Consider the following 21379-nt stretch of genomic DNA (forward strand, 5'->3'; position numbering starts at 1 on the left):
ACACCCATTTATGATAAAAACTCTCCAGAAAGTGGGCATAGAGGGAACCTACCTCAACATAATAAAGGCCATATATGACAAACCCACAGCAAACATCATTCTCGATGGTGAATAACTGAAAGCATTTCCTCTAAAATCAGGAACGAGACAAGGATGGCCACTCTCAACACTATTATTCAACATAGTTTTGGAAGTCCTAGCCACGGCAGTCAGAGAAGAGAAAGAAATAAAAGGAATCCACATTGGAAAAGAAGAAGTAAAACTGTCATTGTTTGCAGATAACATGATACTATACATAGAGAATCCTAAAGATGCCACCAGAAAACTACTAGAGCTAAAGAATGCATTTGGTAAAGTTGCAGGATACAAAATTAATACACAGAAATCTCTTGCATTCCTATACACTAATGATGAAAAACCTGAAAGAGAAATTAAGGAAACACTCCCATTTACCACTGCAACAAAAAGAATAAAATACCTAGGAATAAACCTATCTAGGGAGACAAAAGACCTGTATGCAGAAAACTATAAGACACTGATGAAATAAATTAAAGATGATACCAACAGATGGAGAGATATACCATGTTCTTGGATTGGAAGAACCAATATTGTGAAAATGACTATACTACCCAAAGCAATCTACAGATTCAATGCAATCCCTATCAAATTACCAATGGCATTTTTTACGGAACTAGAACAAAAAATCTTAAAATTTTTATGGAGACACAAAAGACCCCAAATAGCCAAAGCAGTCTTGAGGGCAAAGAACGGAGCTGGAGGAATCAGACTCCCTAACCTCAGAATATACTACAAAGCTACAGTAATCAAGACAGTATGGTACTGACACAAAACCAAAACATAGATCAATGGAACAAGATAGAAAGCCCAGAGATAAACCCATGCACCTATGGTCAACTAATCAATGACAAAGGAGGCAAGGATATACAATGGAGAAAAGACAGCTCTTCAATAAGTGGTGCTGGGAAAACTGGACAGCTACATGTAAAAGAATGAAATTAGAACAATTCCCTAACACTATACACAAAAATAAACTCAAAATGGATTAGAGACCTAAATGTAAGACCGGACACTATTAAACTCTTAGAGGAAAACATAGGAACAACACTCCTTGACATAAATCACAGCAAGATCTTTTTTGATCCACCTCCTAGAGTCATGGAAATAAAAACAAAAATAAACAAATGGGATCTAATGAAACTTCAAAGCTTTTTCACAGCAAAGGAAACCATAAACAAGACGAAAAGACAACCCTCAGAATGGGAGAAAATATTTGCAAACGTATCAACGGACAAAGGATTAAGCTCCAAAATATATAAACAGCTCATGCAGCTCAATATTAAAAAAACAGACAACCCAATCCAAAAATGGGCAGAAGACCTAAATAGACATTTCTCCAAAGAAGACATACAGATGGCCAAGAAGCACATGAAAAGATGCTCAACATCACTAATTATTAGAGAAATGCAAATGAAAACTACAATGAGGTATCACCTCACACCAGTAAGAATGGGCATCATCAGAAAATCTACAAACAGCAAACGCTGGAGAGGTGTAGAGAAAAGGGAACCCTCTTGCACTGTTGGTGGGAATGTAAATTGATTCAGCCACTATGGAGAACAGTATGGAGGTTCCTTAAAAAACTAAAAATTGAACTACCATATGATCCAGCAATCCCACTACTGGGCATATACCCAGAGAAAAAAACATAATTCCAAAAGACACATGCACCCCAATGTTCATTGCAGCACTGTTTACAATAGCCAGGTCATGGAAGCAGCCTAAATGCCCATCAACAGACGAATGGATAAAGAAGAAGTGGTACATATATACAATGGAATATTACTGATCCATAAAAAGGAATGAAATTGGGTCATTTGTTGAGACGCGGATGGATCTAGAGACTGTCATACAGAGTGAAGTAAGTCAGAAAGAGAAAAACAAATATATATTAACGCATATATGTGGAACCTAGAAAAATGGTACAGATGAACCAGTTTGCAGAGCAGAAATTGAGACACAGATGTAGAGAACAAACGTATGGACACTAAGCGGGGAAAGTGGCCGGGGGGGGGGGTTGGTGGTGGTGGTGGAATGAATTGGGCGATTGGGATTGACATGTATACACTGATGTGTATAAAATAGATGACTAATAAGAATCTGCTGTATAAAAAAATAAAATAAAATTCAAGAATTTAAAAAAAACCCACATTTCTTCACTAGAGGGTGCTGTGTAAGCATTCAATACTTTTAAGAGTGTAATCTCCCTTATATTTACTTATTTGCTGGAAAATTGGATTTTCAGATCCTCTGATTTCTGAAAAGCTTTCATGTTTCTTTACTTTCAAAACAACACTGATGGTATTGTGTATGGTAAATTTCATGGCTTTGAAGAACTGTTAAGGGCAGCATTGACACAGTTTCTTTTTTTCCTCCTCTGTAGGAGACTTATGACTCCCATCATGTATGCTGCATGGAATGGTCACCCTCAGGTTGTTGCTCTCCTTGTTGCTCATGGAGCAGAAGTTAATACCCGGGATGAGAATGGCTATACTGTGAGAACCGATTGTACAGTGTTCCTTTTTACCTCTAGGACGTTAATATCTTATTATCAGTAGTCCACAAGGGAGGTTTTTTAAGAAGTAAAAATGATAGAACGGCTGGGATGTAATTGCTGTTCAGTGGAGAAAAGCAACAGCTTAAATGGGAAAAAAGAAATTATCTGCTTCTCTTGCTCCTCACCCTTGACACAAGAAATTGTAACACACAACAAAGCCTGGATTCTGGAATACAAATGGAATTCTTTTTTATAGAAAACAGTTCTGTGAATGGCAGATAAATCGTTTTATTCTATAACATCACTTGTCTATGTAAAACATTATTTGGTCTTACAAAATCAGTGAACACTGGCAGTCTGCTTTGCAATTACAACTTTGGAAATAGGTTTACATTTTATTGTGAAATGATGAGATTGCATCATTCCATTAATTAACCATGTTCACTTTTTTATTGTGCCATAAATACTGTTGAAAAGTTTTCCCCTCTGTGTCATATACACTCCCTCTCTTTAAACAGTCTTTTTTTCCCCCTACTTACAGGCTTTAACATGGGCAGCACATCAGGGTCATAAAAATGTAGTTTTGAAGTTGCTTGAACTTGGAGCTAATAAAATGATACAAACCAAAGATGGAAAGACACCAAGTGAGATTGCAAAAAGAAATAAACATCTAGAGGTATCCTGTTATTAAACTAATTTTTCTTAGCCTATATTATTGTTTGTAAAACTTTTGTTTTGTTAGAACTCACTACTAAAATAATAGTATATCTGGCTATTATTAAATGTTTCAATGTGTAATTTTCTTCCAGCCAGGTAATGAAAACTTTATATTACTAGAGTATTTATCTTTCACTAAATAAGAGGAATTTATAATGTGGTAATTTAAAAACTATATAAAGGGATAATAAAGTCTTATCTAGCCCTAGAAATAAAATTGTAATAGACTTTAAATGTTTATTTAAACATTTCCAACTGGTTCATATTTTCAAAAATTAATTAGTGTATTGACAGTAAAATTTCAAAATTTGCACATGTAATTAAACTATTGTTTTAAAATGTTAATTAATACATATTAAACAATTTAAAAATTAAATCCTTTAAGCTACATTTACCTCTGTACATTTGACAAGGTATGTAATAAATTGATAACATGCTTGGGTATATGATTTACAATCATTCAGATCTTAAAGTCAGTAATAAATATTTGCCATACATTAAATTATTGATATAAACTTTTGGTCTGAATATTAAAGCCTTCAGCCAAAGGTGTGTAATTTCTAAGCAAGGATCAAATACAGTACAACTGTAAATCTAAGTTATATAGTTCAAGATCTTCTAAAACTGAGTTTCTGAATTTGAAAACTTGTAACATTCCAAAGGTTCCATCATATAATACTCAGACCATGCCAGTTTTGTTGCATGTAAAATAACTTCCTCTATTTTTTTATTATTATTTTTTTTGGCAGTACGCGGGCCTCTCACTGTTGTGGCCTCTCCCGTTGTGGAGCACAGGCTCCGGACGCGCAGGCTCAGCGGCCATGGCTCACGGGCCCAGCCGCTCCGCGGCATGTGGGATCCTCCCGGACCGGGGCACGAACCCGTGTCCCCTGCATCGGCAGGTGGACTCTCAACCACTGTGCCACCAGGGAAGCCCCACTTCCTCTATTTTTAAGCAGCCTATAAACATGCCTATCATTTTATAACTCAGATCTACATTTCCAAAATTATTCTAGTGTAAATGCTAATCACTGAAGCCCTGTGAAACTTTAAAAAGAAATTAAGTTTTTCTACTAAGCTTTGGAAATTTGAAAACTTTTAATTAATATACTGCATCATTAAATTTAGGGTAGATGACAGTGAATTTGACATACTAAGAAATTTATGAACATCAAAGATTATTTTGAGTCATAAAGTGTTTCTTGAAGTGAGATTTGATTTTGTATCTTGGCTGATTATATGACTTAAACTTGGCTTGCTAAAAAGTTAGAACTAAGAAGTTTGAAAACTAAGAAATTTCACATCTCTTTAAGGTGTACAGTTGAGATTTGTGTACCTTAGTCGTGCTTCTTACTCTCTCTCTATTTAAAAATGTATTTAGGGCTTCCCTGGTGCCGCAGTGGTTGACAGTCCGCCTGCCGATGCAGGGGACACAGGTTCGTGCCCCGGTCTGGGAAGATCCCAAATACCGCGGAGCGGCTGGGCCCGTGAGCCATGGCCACTGAGCCTGCGCGTCCGGAGCCTGTGCTCCGCAACGGGAGAGGCCACAACAGTGAGAGGCCTGCGTACCGCAAAAGAAAAAAAAAATGTATTTAAAATACTTAGTCTTTCTGATTCACTTACCAAAATGGAATTTTTAGTTTTGTTTTATATCTTATTGAAAATATTATATTAATTACTATCTTGCTTTAATTTTTACTGTAACTTTTTTCAGATCTTCAACTTTCTTTCCTTGACTTTAAATCCTTGGGGAGGAAAGCTTCAACAGCTAACTAAAGAAGAGACTATTTGTAAACTATTGAGAACAGATTCTGATAAAGATCACATATTTAGGTAACATAGCATGTTTCTGTTCAACACAATACCTATAAATGAGTAAAAATTGTGCATGTTTTTTATTACTTATAGTAAATGTGATGACTTATTTAAAATATATATTTTAAACTTTTACAAGCATTTAAAAATATTACTTAGAAATGTCTGAATTTTAAGTGCTTTCTTCTCCAGAATTTTAGAAAAATTTGATATACATGTACTAACAGTAATGAGAATAATTTTTTACTTTAAATAAAATATCAACAATAGTTTTTTTCTAAAAGGTTCTAAGATTATATTTTTGTTAGTGTTCAAACTAGATTGCATCTTGCTCTCTAATTCTTTATAGCAGATTTCTGATTTTATAAGCTAAAAATAAAAATACGTTTTTTCCCCTGAACACAGCTGTTCAGTACATGGCCACAGCATTATCCTCTACTTACCTACATTTAAAATAGTTAGTAAATTTTTACTTCCTACAATTAAAGAGATTTTCACGTACAGACCGCTCACAAGGAATACAGCTGACCCTTGAACAATTCCGGGGGTTAGGGGCGCTGACCCTGCCCTTGGAAAATCTGTATCCAAGGTTCCTCCATCTCTGCAGTTCCACATCTGTGGATTCAACTAACCACGATTGTGTAGTACTATAGTATTTACTATTGAAAAAACTCCATGTGTAAGTGGATCTGCACAGTTCAAACTGTGTTGTTCAGGGGTCAATTGTATAAATATTGGCAAATATTTTCCTTCTTAGGAAAAATGAGCTTCATTTTACTATCACCATTTTCTCTGTTTACTTAAATCTTCACTCAGGAAACCTTTCTTATTCCTTTGTATAACATAGGTCTAGTGGGTAAATTTGCAAATATAGGCATACGTCAGAGATATTGGGGTTCAGTTCCAGACCACCACAATAAAGCAAATATCACAATAAAGTGAGTTACGCAAATTTAAAAGTTATGTTTACACAATACTGTAGTCTATTAAGTGTGCGATAGCATTCTGTCTACAAAAACAATGTACATATATTAATTAAAAATTACTTTATTGCTAAAATATGGTAACCATCATCTGAGCCTTCAGCAAGTTGTAATAGCAACATCAAGAATCACCATAACAAATATAATAATGGAAAAAGTTTGAAATATTTCAAGAATTACCGAAGTGTGACACAGACACACAAAGTGAGCAGATACTGTTGGAGAAATGACACCAATAGACTTAGTTGACATAGGGTTGTCACAAACCTTCAATTTGTAAAAAACAATGTCTGCAGATAAAGCAATAAAGCAAAGCACAGTAAAACGACATATGCCTGTATATTCTACATAGACTCATTCTTACTCATTCTCATTCTCTCTCTGCATCATAAATATATATTTATTATTTGTGCACTGATAGTCTGTTCTGAAATTGACATTGCTATAAATATGTATAGTTCATATACAGCATTTGGAGATCTGGAAATATTTTTACATGGTCTTGGACTTGAACATATGACAGATTTACTGAAGGTAAGATTTTGTTAAAGCTATGGTGAGTTATGTGTGCATGTTTATTTGTTGGTTAACATAACATTAAATATTAATTCATAAGCATGCTTATGAAGGGGTGACAGATGTACTTTTCTCCATAATTTGTAGTATTGATACATCCCATTTTAAAATTATAAGCATTGTGAAAACTTATTATTATAGAAATTTACATAAATTAGAATCTGGCTTTTACCCACTGCCCAAAGCATCACAGAACTCCTTGTACATCTAAGCCCTTAGTCTGTTTTTGCAGTTGCTGATCTTTGTGTATAGAATATTAGAAGCATGATTTTAAACCAAACAAACCAGGTATCAGATTCTTGCTCTAATGATTATTAACTGAAATATGTTACTTAAATCTCCTTTTTTTTCATAAGGATGGTAATACCTAGTGTAGGATTGTCATAAATATTAAATTAGATCATATGTGAAGCACTGTTGTAGGTATTTTAGGCATGCATTATGGGATTTGAGCAGATGACAGTTATCAGCCATTTAGCTGATACTGCAGCAGTAAAGCACTATTTAAGACAGGCTCTCCTTAAGAATATGCACATTCATTTAGGCAGTTTAGAATTGGGTTTCATTGTACAATCGTGAAACTTCCTATTTGAGAAATATTCAGTAAAACCAAATTTTATTAATAGTATACAATTATAAATTTTAAAAATTCATAAAACAATTTCTGTCAAATTTTATAGAGCTGTTTTCTTTTTATGTAAGCAAATATAAGTTGTAATACTTTTTTCTGAATCTAGGAAACTAGTTATGTTTATATTTTTTTTAGTAATTATACATATTATTATACTCATTACTATCTACCCAGTAGTTGAAAGTTTTTAGGCGGGTAGCATATAACTGACTAACTTATATGTACAGTTGCCTACTTCCCCTTCTACTATTTCATTTATATAGAAAGGTGGCATTTTTTTCTTTTCTACAGGAAAGGGACATAACTTTAAGACATCTTTTGACCATGACGAAAGATGAGTTTACAAAGGTTAGTATCAATTTCAAAAACTCCAGACATTATCTTTCATATTTTTAATAGTTTGAATCCTTTTATTTTCTATTTAAAAAATCCTACAGCTATAGACTGTGAGTGATCTTTTGCTAGGTTCCTCATTAGATATGATTATGGATAACCATATCTAAAATCTTCCATTCCAATATTAAGTTGCCTTAGGAATATTTAAAGACTTACTTAAAAGCTTTTGCACAGCAAAGGAGGCCATAAACAAGATGAAAAGACAACCCTCAGAATGGGAGAAAATATTTGCAAATGAAGCCGCTGACCAAGGATTACTCTCCAAAATTTACAAGCAGCTCATGCAGCTCAATATGAAAAAAACAAACAAACCAATCCAAAAATGGGCAGAAGACCTAAATAGACATTTCTCCAAAGAAGATATACAGAGTGCCAACAAACACATGAAAGAATGCTCAGCATCACTAATCATTAGAGAAATGCAAATCAAAACTACAATGACATATCAGCTCACACCAATCAGAATGGCCATCATCAAAAAATCTATAAACAATAAATGCTGGAGAGGGTGTGGAGAAAAGGGAACCCTCTTGCACTGTTGGTGGGAATGTAAATTGATATAGCCACTATGGAGAACAGTATGGAGGTTCCTTAAAAAACTACAAATAGAACTACCATACGACCCAGCAATCCCACTACTGGGCATATACCCTGAGAAAACCATAATTCAAAAAAAGTCATGTACCAAAATGTTCATTGCAGCTCTATCTACAATAGCCAGGAGATGGAAGCAACCTAAGTGTACATCATCAGATGAATGGATAAAGAAGATGTAGCACATATATACAATGGAATATTACTCAGCCATAAAAAGAAATGAAATTGAGTTATTTGTGGTGAGGTGGATGGACCTAGAGTCTGTCATACAGAGTGAAGTAAGTCAGAAAGAGAAAAACAAATACCATATGCTAACACATATATATGGAATCTAAAAAAAAAAATGGTTATGAAGAACCTAGGGGCAGGGTGGGAATAAAGACACAGACCTACTAGAGAATGGACTTGAGGACATGGGGAGGGGGAAGGGTAAGCTGGGACAAAGTGAGAGAGTGGCATGGACATACATACACTACCAGATGTAAAATAGATAGCTAGTGGGAAGCAGCCACATAGCACAAGATCAGCTCAGTGCTTTGTGACCACCTAGAGGGTTGGGATAGGGAGGGTGGGAGGGAGGGAGACCCAAGAGGGAAGAGATATGGGGACATATGTATATGTACAACTGATTCACTTTGTTATAAAGCAGAAACTAGCACACCATTGTAAAGCAATTATACTCCAATAAAGATGTTAAAAAAAAAATAAAGACTTAGAGTTGTTTTTTTTTCATTCAGATTAGTTATGACATCTCAACTAAAACTGATGGTTTATTTCTAAACATGAAATAGATCTGTAAAACAGTATAAAACAGGTTACTTAGAAATAAGAGGTGGTTTTTTGTACATGTGGGTATAAACGTGTTCTTCAAATACTGCCTTTTGCTAGGTTCTCAAAATGACCAAGACTTATTATTTTGCTAATGAGTAGTATTAAGTAACAATTTGAAAATAGCTGTGGGAAATATCAGAGATACTTTAATAAGTAAGATACATAAAAAGGAATGATCTTCCTGTATGAGCACATTGGAAACTTGAAATCTTTACCATCACTGAAAATCAAACCATACTACTACTTAGCTAAATCCAGGATAGAAAATTTAGTTAATTCTAAAGGTAGAACATAGACAAAAAGAAGACTTAATTCTCACTTAATCAGTGATAACATTTTAAATAATATTTTGAAGGACAAATTGTTTTACTCTGGTTTTCTGGAAACATTATATATTAAAATCTAGTAATTTGTTTTTAGAATCCATCACAATTGTTATATAATGCAAAAAATTGACTATAGTCACTATATATCTAAATATTTTAGTGATGTAACCTAGTCAGTCCAGTTACAAGCAAACTTGTATATTTTTCAGTATGGTTTTTTTCCAATATGTATCTATTTTTTTCAAGATGTTAATTAATCAAGTAGAAAACTTCTTCAGTAATTTTGTATATTGTTCAAGTATGACTACCTTATTGTACTTTGAAATCATTTCTACTTAGAATGGAATTACCAGTAGAGATCAGCAGAAAATTATGGCTGCTCTTAAAGAACTAGAGGTAGAAGAGATAAAATTTGGAGAATTACCTGAAGTGGCAAAGTTGGAAATCAGGTAAAATTAACCTACTGGTTTACATTAATACTGTTTAGAACCAACTTTCTTTTTTAATTGAATTTTGATAATGTCCAAGTTATTTTACTTAATACCATCATTTTGGCAGGGATATGGATAGTTCATTTTGCGATATAGTGTGTTCTGAAGTAGAAATTACTTTATAAAGTCAGTTTTTACAAAGAAGCAAAACTAATGCATCTTCTTAACTCACATAGAAATATTTTTGTTGTATTTTTCCATTGCATTTTGTTAAATGAGTTAATTAAAAGATCCCATGCTTTTCATAGTGTAGCTCTTACTCTCTTTAAATCATATAAATGTCAGATTGAAGATTCAGAGGGTAATATTTTTGCTTAGGGCAATAAGAAAGCATTTCTCATGTACTCAGCTCTGTTTTCAGCCTTATTCTTTATGAAATTATGTTATCAATATATAAAGTTCATTTCAATATTATAAACTTGTCAAACACTGATTAGTAGCAATATTAGTAATCTAAAATTTATTTTGAAAATAATGGTATTTGATTTTTTAAACATATTGTGGAACAGTAAATGATTTTTTTAACTTTTTATTTGAAATAATTTTAGATTCACAAGAAATTGCAGAGACGTACAGAAAGGTTCTATGTACCCTTCACCCAGTGTCACCCAGCGTACCCAGTTATCTTGCATAACTATAGTACAATATCAAAACCAGAAACTGACATTTTTCTGGTTTGTATTTGTATTTCATCAGTTATACACGTGCTCATTTGTGTGTGTGTGTGTGTGTGCGTGTGTGTATAGCTCTATGCAATTTTGTCATGTGTGTAGCTTCTCATAACCACTGCCACAATCAATATACTTAACATAACCATCACCACAATGCTACCACATACTACCCCTTCATAGCTCCCACCACCCCTCCCCCATCCCTAAAACTAGCAATTGATAATTTGTTATCCATCTTTAAAATGATGTTATTTCATGAATGTTACATAAATGCAATCATACAGTACGTATCCATTTTTGATTGGCTTTTTTCAGTCAGCCCAATTTCCTTGAAGTTCATCCAAGTCTATAAAATATAATACTTACAAGTGCAGTAGTATAGTGTAGCCTGCCTAACACTAACATTGCAACTATGAGAAACATTAATTAAACATAGGAATAATAAGTTTCCACACCATTTTAAAATTTAGATAAGTCTTCTAGGGGATAATTTAGATGATCCAGATTTCTTTAAAAATGTTATTGCAAAATTATTTCCCTTTCTCTAACTGTATCTCCTTTTAACAAGATGATCTATATTCAAAATAATGCCTCATCATTGTTTCAAAATAACATTGCATCTCTTAAATATTTAAGTACATTGTAAAGGATTTCAGTTGTGAGGACTTAAATCAGCAAACTTTGAATCTCTTTGTTCATTTTCTTTACTTTTCTAATTTATTGCTTCTATGAAGGAATATTCTGAGTTCTACATGACTGAATTGCAAATTAAATTTTTTAATATAACTTATTTGTATGATGTCAGAGTTGCCTCTATGAATTTTCATTGTTGAGATTTAATAGACTTAAAGAATGTACAGAATCCTGAATGGTTCACTTATTAAAACTGCTGAATTTTTTAAAAAATAAAACTGGCAGACATATATTTCAGGAATTTGACCTTGTTATTAAATCACAGACTTTGTTTACATGCTGTTATGGAAAAGGTTTTACTTCCCATTTGTTCAAAGTCATTCTTTAAAGAAGAAATTAGTCATTAAGTCATAAGAAAACTAACAGCAAGAAAAGTTGAACTGATTGATTATAATCTTCTGGTAATGTGACTTCAACAATTTAGCTACTGATTTATTTTAAGATACTTTTCTTCTATGTGTTCAGTTTTATAAAATAGTCTGTTACAGGAACACACATGCACAGTACATTTACTTTTTTCTACAGTTGGCCTTAGTATGTTTTCAGAATTAGAGAATGCAATCTAAAAATACTAATAACCATTTCATTACTACTTTGAGATATTTTGAACACAAATATTAAGTTTCACCCATGTCTTGACATTTTCAGCAGTTTCTGCCCAGACCTTTTCTCTGAGCCTTTTTGATACCTACTTAAATGTATCAAAAGCATCTCAAAATTATGTCTACTTAGGAAATGATTTCTCCTCCAAAAAAAATCTGTATAGATGCAAATTTTCACACAAAAAATACATTGTTCACATCTATTATAAATATTCATCTAATATAAACTTGGAAACTCTAAATATTTAAGGTGAATGGTTGGATTATATTACATCAGTATAATTATTTTATTATGTTGTTTAAATTATTTTGAGACTTAATGTCATGGAAAAATACTCATAATAATATAAAAGGCAATATAAAACGGAGTGTGAGGTATAATGCCAGTTGTATATATTCATATGAAAAATACTAGAAGAAAATGTGTACTATAAGAAAATATTCTGTGAGAAAATATTACCAGTCATTATCTTTGGGTGATAAAAGTATTGGTAATTCTAGTTTTTCCAGATAGTCTACAGTGAGCACATAGTACTTCTGTTTCGAGTACCTTTATTTAAAGTATAAATTTTATCCTAATAACTTAACTTCACATTTAAAAAATACGGCCTGTTGTTTCAGTCAACTTACACTTTGTTGTGCTGCAGTAACAAATAACTTCTAAATCTAAATAACTTACAGAAACAAAGTTTATTTCTTGATCGCCTATATCATGGATCAGCTGCAGTGAATCTCCTCCTTATTATTCTGAAAACAGGCTGGAGAAATAGCCCCACCTCGAACTGTTCAAAAGTTACATAGTCACTTCCAGTCATATTTTATTTGCCAAAGCAAGTCATATGGCCAAGCCTCTTGTAATCCTCTGGCAGAGAGAGGCCTGGTAGTATTTGGCTCAGTAGAAAAGACATGACAATTTGATCAAATAATATAGTCTACCATACGTATGCCATATCTGCTTATTTTGAAATCCTTAAATAAGTACAGAATTATCAGGGCTGCCATGTAAAGGTATGTAGGTTGTACAGCTGTGGGGTGGGGGCTGGGCAGCCAGTCACACAGTGTATGATGAAAGGCACATTTTTGAGTTGTGTTTTTTATAATTTGCCTATCCATATTCAGTGGCCCTGAAAATTATACATCACAAGAAAGGTATATATTTTCCTTTCATTAAGATTATGTTATTTTGTTAATAATAGTATTTGCTTATTCGAACTGAGTTGTTAACTTAGTCTTCCTTGAGAATAAGAGCTTATAAGTTTATATTCCACATATATATGTGTGCTTTGACTATCTAGAATAATATACCTGCTATCATTTTGAATGACAGTTCTCAATGGATCTTAATTTCCTTAAGAATCATTACATAAAAAATATATACGGCATTAATGAATTACTTATTCAAGTACTTATTTTTTCATTGATAATAAATAAAATTTGAGTAAAGAGCACTAAAATATAAGTTTTAAGTATACCTTATATAAACATTACATGGAAACAGAAAAATTAATACAAGTAATGACTGCTGTTGTTTCGACAGAAAAATATGTTCAAGTTCTGTTCTTTCTTGAGCAAAAAGCAGAAAGAAAATTAATAAAGAAGAATTATATTTATTTGGAAATGTTTTTATAAATACCACTTTTGCTAGATAGAACAAGAGCTTATCTAAATTTTTTTATTTCAATTTGCTTTTATAAAGCAGTCATCGGATACTTTTCATAGTTGGTGACTTGATTATATATATATTATATTTGTAAAGTTTAAAGTCTTTATTTTGTATAAACTGTTTATTTTTCAATCTAATAGCTAAGAAAAAAGATTTCTTTTAAATTAAAATACTATATAAAAGTCGTGTCTTAGAGAAAAGTTTGCTATTAAGTTTCATTAGAGGTTGTCCTTGCTTGCTTTTTATAACCTTTCCTCCTAGAAACAGCATGAAAGAAACTTTGTACAGTGTATAGTCAAAACTTCTACCTATAAGAATTTCATTTGGACTCAGAAGTAGCTTTTAGTCCCATTGTATTAGTTTTTGTGTGAATTTTTATTATAATAGATACTGCTAAATAACTCTCCAGAAAGGTCATCTCACAAATTTGTCAACTCTTGATACTAATGATCTACCTAATTTTTGTCATTCCACTAGAATATAACGTCTTATTTTAATCCCATGTTTATTATCCATTTAAAATTTTCTTTTTTCTTTTCCTCTGAGTTACCTATTCTTATCCTTCGTCCCCTTTTCTATTTGGCTGTGTTAGTTTCTTTGTAGCTTTCACAATAAATTGGCTTCTGTCTTTGAAACTAATCTAGTCATCAGTATCTCTTCATTATCCGCATCATTGGACTAATCCTAATTATTTAACATGCTTGACTTTTTTCCTCCATCTTGAATCTATTCCCTTCAATACCTTTCATAACAGACCTTAACTCCTGATTTTCTTTTTCTCAGGCTACTTTTCCTTTGATAGCTTTTTTCTTCTACCCCTATCAACTCTCCCCTCTTCACAATATGTATCTTTTTTCTTTGTGGTCCTCTCCATGACCATTGTTTTGATTTCTACTGGTGACCAAAATTATAGACATTTCTGATACTTCTGTGGTTTGTGCCTATATTCATAATTGCAGGAAAGACTGAAATTCTGTTAGAGGTTAGTGAAAATAAACATGTAATTTTTCCCCATGTAAGTTCATCAACTCCCCGAATTCTGTGTAGCCTCATGAGGCTGTGGACCCCAGTATAAGTACCTACAAGACTGACATTTCTACTTGCCACCTACATGTCTCATATCATTGCCATCATCATCATTATTAAGTTTGTTTAAATGCTATATATATACTAGACAGAATGCTAGGTGCTTTTCACATGTTATCTCCTTCAGTCCTCCTGACACTCCTTTTACCTCAGTTCTACAGATACGGAAATATTTGGCTGAAGATTAGGTTTGCCCAAGATCATAAAGCTGTGGATGCTGAATTCAAACTCAGGTCTTCCTGACACTAGAGACTGTGTTCTTAATTATTATGCTATATTGCTTTCTCTTCACCCCGCTTCTTTCTCCACCACCCGCCCCCAAATTCACTTCCCTGCTTGGTAGTGCCATCTTCCACTGCAACCAAAGAACTTAGAATAACCCTAGACCTTTCCTTTTCTTTTACGTGCAATCCATCACCAACTTTTTCAGTTTATTCTCCTAAACATTTCTTAAACTAGTCTCCTAATTATTCTATTTCCACTTTTTGTTTTCCTTTAATCCACACCACTCCCCAAATAAACTTTCTCGTACGAAAATCTGATTTTCTACTTTCCTGTTTAAAATTCTTTAGTAACTGTACATTATCCAAAAGATAATATTCCATTCCTTAGCATGTCACGAAAGTTCCTTAAACAAGTGATCCTGTACAGCCTCTTTTCTTACGACTTTCCCGTAATTGTGCTTTAGTTATACCTTGGAGACCTCCTACCCCTGTTCTTTCGCACCTGCTATTCTCTCTGTCCAGAATCTCTTTTCTTCCTTACCTACCTGACAAACTTATTTTTAAGCTCCAGACTCAGTTCAAGTATGAACTCTATGAAGCATAACTAAATCCCTATTCCCATTATACTAGATTCATTATGTCTGAGTTTTAGATGTCTCAACTATAAACTACTGTTAATAACATCTACCTTACAGGAGTTGTTGGGAAGAATTTAAAAAATAATAAATGTAAAATAACTAGTGCAGTGCCTTCACATAATAGACATTCAAATATTGGCACTTTTATGTTCCTTCTTCATATGTCCCTGTGAATAACAATGTTATAATTCTATGTCTGCTTCTCATCCTGAACTTTGAGATCCTCAAGATTGGATGCTTGGTTTTCTTTGTATGCTCCAAGTCTGTTTCAGTTGCTAATACAAAGTAACTATTCTACAAATATTTTTTTAAAGAATCTAATAAATGTTATGACTAGACATTGAATAACTAGCCAAGTAAAATGGAGTAATTGTTCATATTAGTGATTCCTTTTTATTTCCTCTCTTTAGTGGTGATGAGTTCCTCAACTTTCTTCTGAAATTAAACAAACAGTGTGGCCATTTAATAACAGCTGTACAGAACATTATTACTGAGTTGCCTGTAAATTCTCAGAAGGTATTCTACCAGTTATTAAATGAAGAAAAGTATGAATGCTGGAGAACATTCCAGATAAGTTAATGATAACTCAATAAACTGTAATGATCTGGTAAAACTGTGTCCTCTGTAAAATCACCTAAGATCTAAATAAGTCAATTTATTTAATATTACTTCTTTATACTAATTAATTGAAAAACTTTGTGTTCTAGCCCTCAAGAAAAGGAAGATGAGTCAGACCAAAAGTTAAACTGATCTGTGTATTGAACTTACCATTTGTTCTTAAAGGGAATTTAATTGTTTAAAATATAAAGTGACAGGAGACCCAAGTGAAAGTTGAAACAAAACAGTGTGTTGAGTGTTATTAAAAACCATTTCAATATAAGGATTTTCTAATGAAGGAAATTTTAAATAGAGAAAGTGTAAGTGACCTGTAAAAGCAAACTTGTTTTGTAAAGTTTTTCGTGTGATTTGGTTTTAGCTATTTGCATATAGTGAAAAATATTTAATGCACTTGTTTTCCTATGATTTTTATATAACACTAATATGGGAATCATGTCATTCTTCAAACCTTCATGACTTTATTCACCATAAATATTTTTATTACTAATATTAGTCTCCATGGTGATATATATATATATTTAATAAATGCATTCAGGAAACGATTTGACTATTTATATAAAAATACTGAGTTCTTTTGGTGTCAGGATTTATCCTGAATAAAAATATGCTTTTCAGTTATGTAATTTAATTTAATATTTGATAATTTTGTATTTTTGTGGATATAAAGTTGTGAAAAGTTGCTTTCCATTCTTTAAAATGTAACTTTTGAAAATATTAACAGATAGTACTAGAATGGGCTTCTCCCCGGAATTTTACTTCAGTTTGTGAAGAACTGGTTAGTAATGTTGAAGACTTGAGTGAAGAGGTCTGCAAACTAAAAGACTTAATTCAGAAGGTATTTAAATATTTAAAATTAAAAAGGGGGAAGATTATTTACAGCATAATATGTTAGACAATGAAGCAGTTCTGACGAGCAACTTAAGCTCCCACTAGACAGGTGGAGAAAGGACAGTTTTCAAAGGAAGAAATATACATAGGAAACAAACTTTGTTGGTCATTAATGAAATGCATACTGAAAGAACAGTGACATATCATTTTCATCCTATAAATTAGCAGGGAATGTGTTACCCTACCCATTACTGGTTATAGTTCATCAAACATAGTATTTTCATGTGAGACTGATGTCTAAACCACTTTCAAAAACAGTTTGGCAAGATGTGGCAAGGACCACAAAAATATTTGTATCTTTAATAGTACTAGTTTAATAATTCCAAAATTATATGTACGTAAATGTCCTATACGAGAATGATTTAATAAATTATGGTATAACCGTTTCTTATAATGATATGCAGCCAGTTGAAAAATATAATGAAAAGAATATATCAACTTGTTAAAGAAGTTCTATTTCTAATTTTTATTTACATATATAAATGTGAATATAAAAAAACTACCAAAAATGAAATGTTATTAGCTCTGTTAATGAGGTAGGGTTGTGGATAAAATATTCCTTCTATTTTCTAGACTTTTTTTTGGCTGCATTGGGTCTTCGTTGGGGCACACGGGCTTTCTTTAGTTGTGGCAAGCGGGGGCTACTCTTCGTTCTGGTGCACGGGCGTCTCATTTTGGTGGCTTCTCTTGTTGCGGAGCACGGGCTCTAGGTGCGTGGGCTTCAGTAGTTGTGGCACATGGATTTAGTTGCTCTGCGTCATGTGGGATCTTCCCCAGACCAGGGCTTGAACCTGTGTCCCCTGCATTGGCAGGTGGATTCTTAACCACTGCGCCACCAGAGAAGCCCCTTCTAGAATTTTTATGGTATCTTTTATAATTTAACTTTTTAAAAGAGTATGGGCTTTTTTTGGTTCTTGTTCCTATACTCATATAGAAGTCTGTATTTTGGTTTAAGGACAGGTGATTTTTTTCCCCCTTTAAGAAAACTGGCTATAACAAAACCTAAGCTGCTAAAATAGAGAACTCTGTTGAAGGTAGATAATAAAGGGCAACACTTTCACTTGACTAAAGAACTCATTTCTGAGTCTCCACGTCTAATAAATATATTTAATATCGATAAAGTTTTTGTGAAATATCTGATGTGAACATTAGATTATGCGTTAAATTTTTATAGCATCAACCCATGTCATTTAATATTTTCATTAGTATTTTATCAAAAAAGTTATTTTCCTCAAAATAAACTTTATACGTGTTCCAGGCAATTTGTCATTCTAGCTATTAACATGTTCAGTCAAAAGGAGTCTTTTTTAAAAATGAGCAGAAAATTGTGAAGCAAATTCTACAAATTTATAGGGGGATAAAGACATTTAAAATAGGGCAAATGAGCAATATATTTCACATTTTTTGTAGATGATAACTCCTTTCCAGAGAAAGGCATCTTAGAAGTTGTATTATCTCTGACATTTATTCATTCAACAAACCTAAGAGTGCCTCCTGTATGTCAGGCAACTGTGCTACACATTAGTTTCCTAATTATTCTCTCTACTTCCACTTTGTGTTCCTTTAATACACACCACTCCCCAAATGAACTTTCTCATGCAAAAATATGATTTTATACTTTCTGAACTTGCTGACAACACGAAAATTATAGCACCATTCATCTTCACTATATCTGTCATCTAGAAGAATTGAAGGGAAATGGTATTGATTTTACTTATTAGCATGGTGTTTTTCCTGGGGATGCAAGAGAAATTTGGAAGGATTTGTGTAAAGATACTTCCTGCAAAGCATCAACCTTTAATGTTTAGTGTAAGAAATTCCCTAAGATATCTTTGTCTCAGGATTGGTAATTATTTGTTTTCTCCAAGATGAACTAAAAACATCTGGGGAGGTGGGGTGGAGGATTAAGATGAAATTAGAGAGAGCACCCAGATTTTTCTTAAAGGGATGAAATTAAGGAACACTGCTTTCGGGGTGTAACTTGAAAACATGAACAATTCAATCAGGTACCATAATATTTATTTTAATAAAGTATACCTATAGAGAAAATTTTCAGCTTTCTTTAGCTAAATGGAAGGTTGTTTTTCTTTGGTCTTTTCTACCTTGAATCTATACATTTCTATGTAAGGACTGGCCTTGAAAACATATTCATTGGTTCATAATAACAGCAGATATAGTTCTTTGGGCAGGAACGTCTTAATTTTGCAGCAAGCCTGTGCATTGGGTTTTCTTTGGATTAGGCTTAAACAAGTAATAATCACCAAATAAGATTTTATTTAGAGAACTATGAGGCTTCCAGATTTGGGAGTAAGCTATCATGCCTGTTAAGCTTATGATATTTTAGAGTTTACCAATAATAACAGAAGGGATTTTTTAAAAGAAACATATGAGCTATCATAGATAAGTATATGGAGGTAACAAAGAGAGAGGGTGGGAGAGGTCAAGGCCAGACTCTAACACCACATCATTCTCTTTCAAACCAACACACTGACAGGCTCCTGTCAGAAAGGGTCATTCTAAGTAATTGGTTAATAAAAGGAATGACTGTCTCAGGATTCAGTAAATGGAGCATCAGTGTCAAAAAGGAATCTGTTGCTGAATGAAGCCATTTGGAAGTTAGACCAAGAATACAGTATTAATGAGATTGGCATTGAAGTCCATCTTCTACTATAAATTTGAAATTAATTTTGCAGGGTTTTTTAATTAAATATTTACACTGTAGATTTGAGAAGTAGTTATTTTTGCTAATGTTGAACGTATGTCACCACTCCAGCACAGGATGTTTCTAGTAAATATCACTCTGTAAATGTGCCTGATTCTTTTTATCTTTCAAGGATCTTTTGGTTTCTGCTCATTCTCCCTCTTCTGCCTCTCCCCAGCAACTATCTCCTCCCTCTCCCTCCCCCCTCCCCTCTCTCTCTCTCTCTCTCTCTCTCTCTCTCACACACACACACACACACACACACACACACAAGTTGAGAGGCCTTCTTTAGCAAGAAAGTTCTATGTATAGGAATTTAGAAACTGACTGGGTCATGTACTTTCATTGTTGAGAAGTGCAAAAAGAACCACTGAAATTTTTGTTAACATTTGTTCCTGCGAATATATTTAAATAAAGGATTATACTTCTAGTGTTAGCATCGAATCTTCTAGTTTCTGTTGAATTTCATGTACTGTAGGTATGCCATAACAATACCTTTTTTAATAAGGTTCACTTTTTTTGTAAGAAATCAGTTGATATTTAATACAAAAGGAAAAACGACTGTCGTTCCTTATAGGTAGAAATAGAAACTTTAACATTAAAGGAACTTTATCTCCTGACATAAAAACATGTTTTTAAAATGTAATAATCTATAGAAGCATTTATTTTTAATGTAAAACTAATAGTCTACTACAGTGGGATCCTGGTTGAAAGAAAGACTGTCTTTTAAGATTTTGAATCTTTACTTTAAATCTTCCACGGGAATCTTGCATTTAGGCTACATCTAAATCAAGTGATTAACATGGATATTTTTAAAAATCAAAGATATTTTTATTTTCACTGTACTGCACATTAACTTTCATTTTTCCCATACTAAACATTAGTTGCAAAATGAACGAGAAGATGATCCAACTCGTATACCGTTAACGGAAGAAGTATCTACATGGAATAGTAGAATTTTGAAGAGGACGGCTATTACCGTATGCGGATTTGGGTTTCTTCTTTTCATTTGCAAGCTAACTTTTCAGAGAAAATAACCCTAATATTTGTTTTGAGTAATTATGTATATCTTATTCAAATTACCTAAAAATGTTGCTTTTAACTGTTTGTGGCACAGTATAACTACATTCTTTGCCAACACTCCATAGGAAAAATTATGATAGCTTACTGCAGAATGTTTTTCTTTAGAAAGTGGTTTGTCAGTTTGAGTTGACAATATAATTTGTTATATTTTTGTGTTAACTTTGATCAAGCAGTAAATTATAAGTGATTCTTAAGTTTGATCCTATCCTATGACTCTAATAAATAACATTTAAAATAAATAAAAGTTTTATCTAATATTCTTTGACATTTATAAAAGTGTGTTCATTTGTCACAGTGAATCTTACACTATTTGTAAAGTGTTCATAAATTAGTAGCTTTCTTTTAGTTCTTATTTTTCCCTTCATTATTATGTAATAAGGAATTTCTTATTTAGTTTTTTTAGTTATATATCATTATAAGGAAATTATTAACTTGAGAGTAGTTTAGAGAATGCAAAGTATAAAGATAAAATGTAAAATTTTTGAATTATGGATTAAAACCTAGGAAAAATATTTTAAATGTAAACTTTAAAAAGCAGAAAATTCAGAGAGTAGTGTGGAAAGCCTAAAGCACA

At 32.8% G+C, this 21379-nt stretch overlaps 1 protein-coding gene across 1 annotated transcript in view; it reads left to right on the forward strand.

The window, feature by feature from the left end:
- Window positions 1–21019, forward strand: part of ASZ1 (ankyrin repeat, SAM and basic leucine zipper domain containing 1) — a 78954-nt gene extending 57935 nt beyond the window's left edge. The window contains exons 5-13 of the mRNA XM_022582593.3: window positions 2462–2573; window positions 3117–3251; window positions 5007–5125; window positions 6549–6624; window positions 7589–7645; window positions 9787–9896; window positions 15926–16031; window positions 16855–16968; window positions 20607–21019. Coding sequence (XP_022438301.1) covers window positions 2462–2573; window positions 3117–3251; window positions 5007–5125; window positions 6549–6624; window positions 7589–7645; window positions 9787–9896; window positions 15926–16031; window positions 16855–16968; window positions 20607–20759 — 982 coding nt within the window. The 3' untranslated portion in view covers window positions 20760–21019. The remainder of the gene's footprint in view (window positions 1–2461; window positions 2574–3116; window positions 3252–5006; window positions 5126–6548; window positions 6625–7588; window positions 7646–9786; window positions 9897–15925; window positions 16032–16854; window positions 16969–20606) is intronic.
- Window positions 21020–21379: the final 360 nt, after the last annotated feature.

Source organism: Delphinapterus leucas, chromosome 9 (genome assembly GCF_059928025.1).
Source record: "Delphinapterus leucas isolate spDelLeu-1000000601 "Yukka" chromosome 9, BTC_Dleu_Yukka2, whole genome shotgun sequence".
NCBI lineage: Eukaryota > Metazoa > Chordata > Mammalia > Artiodactyla > Monodontidae > Delphinapterus > Delphinapterus leucas.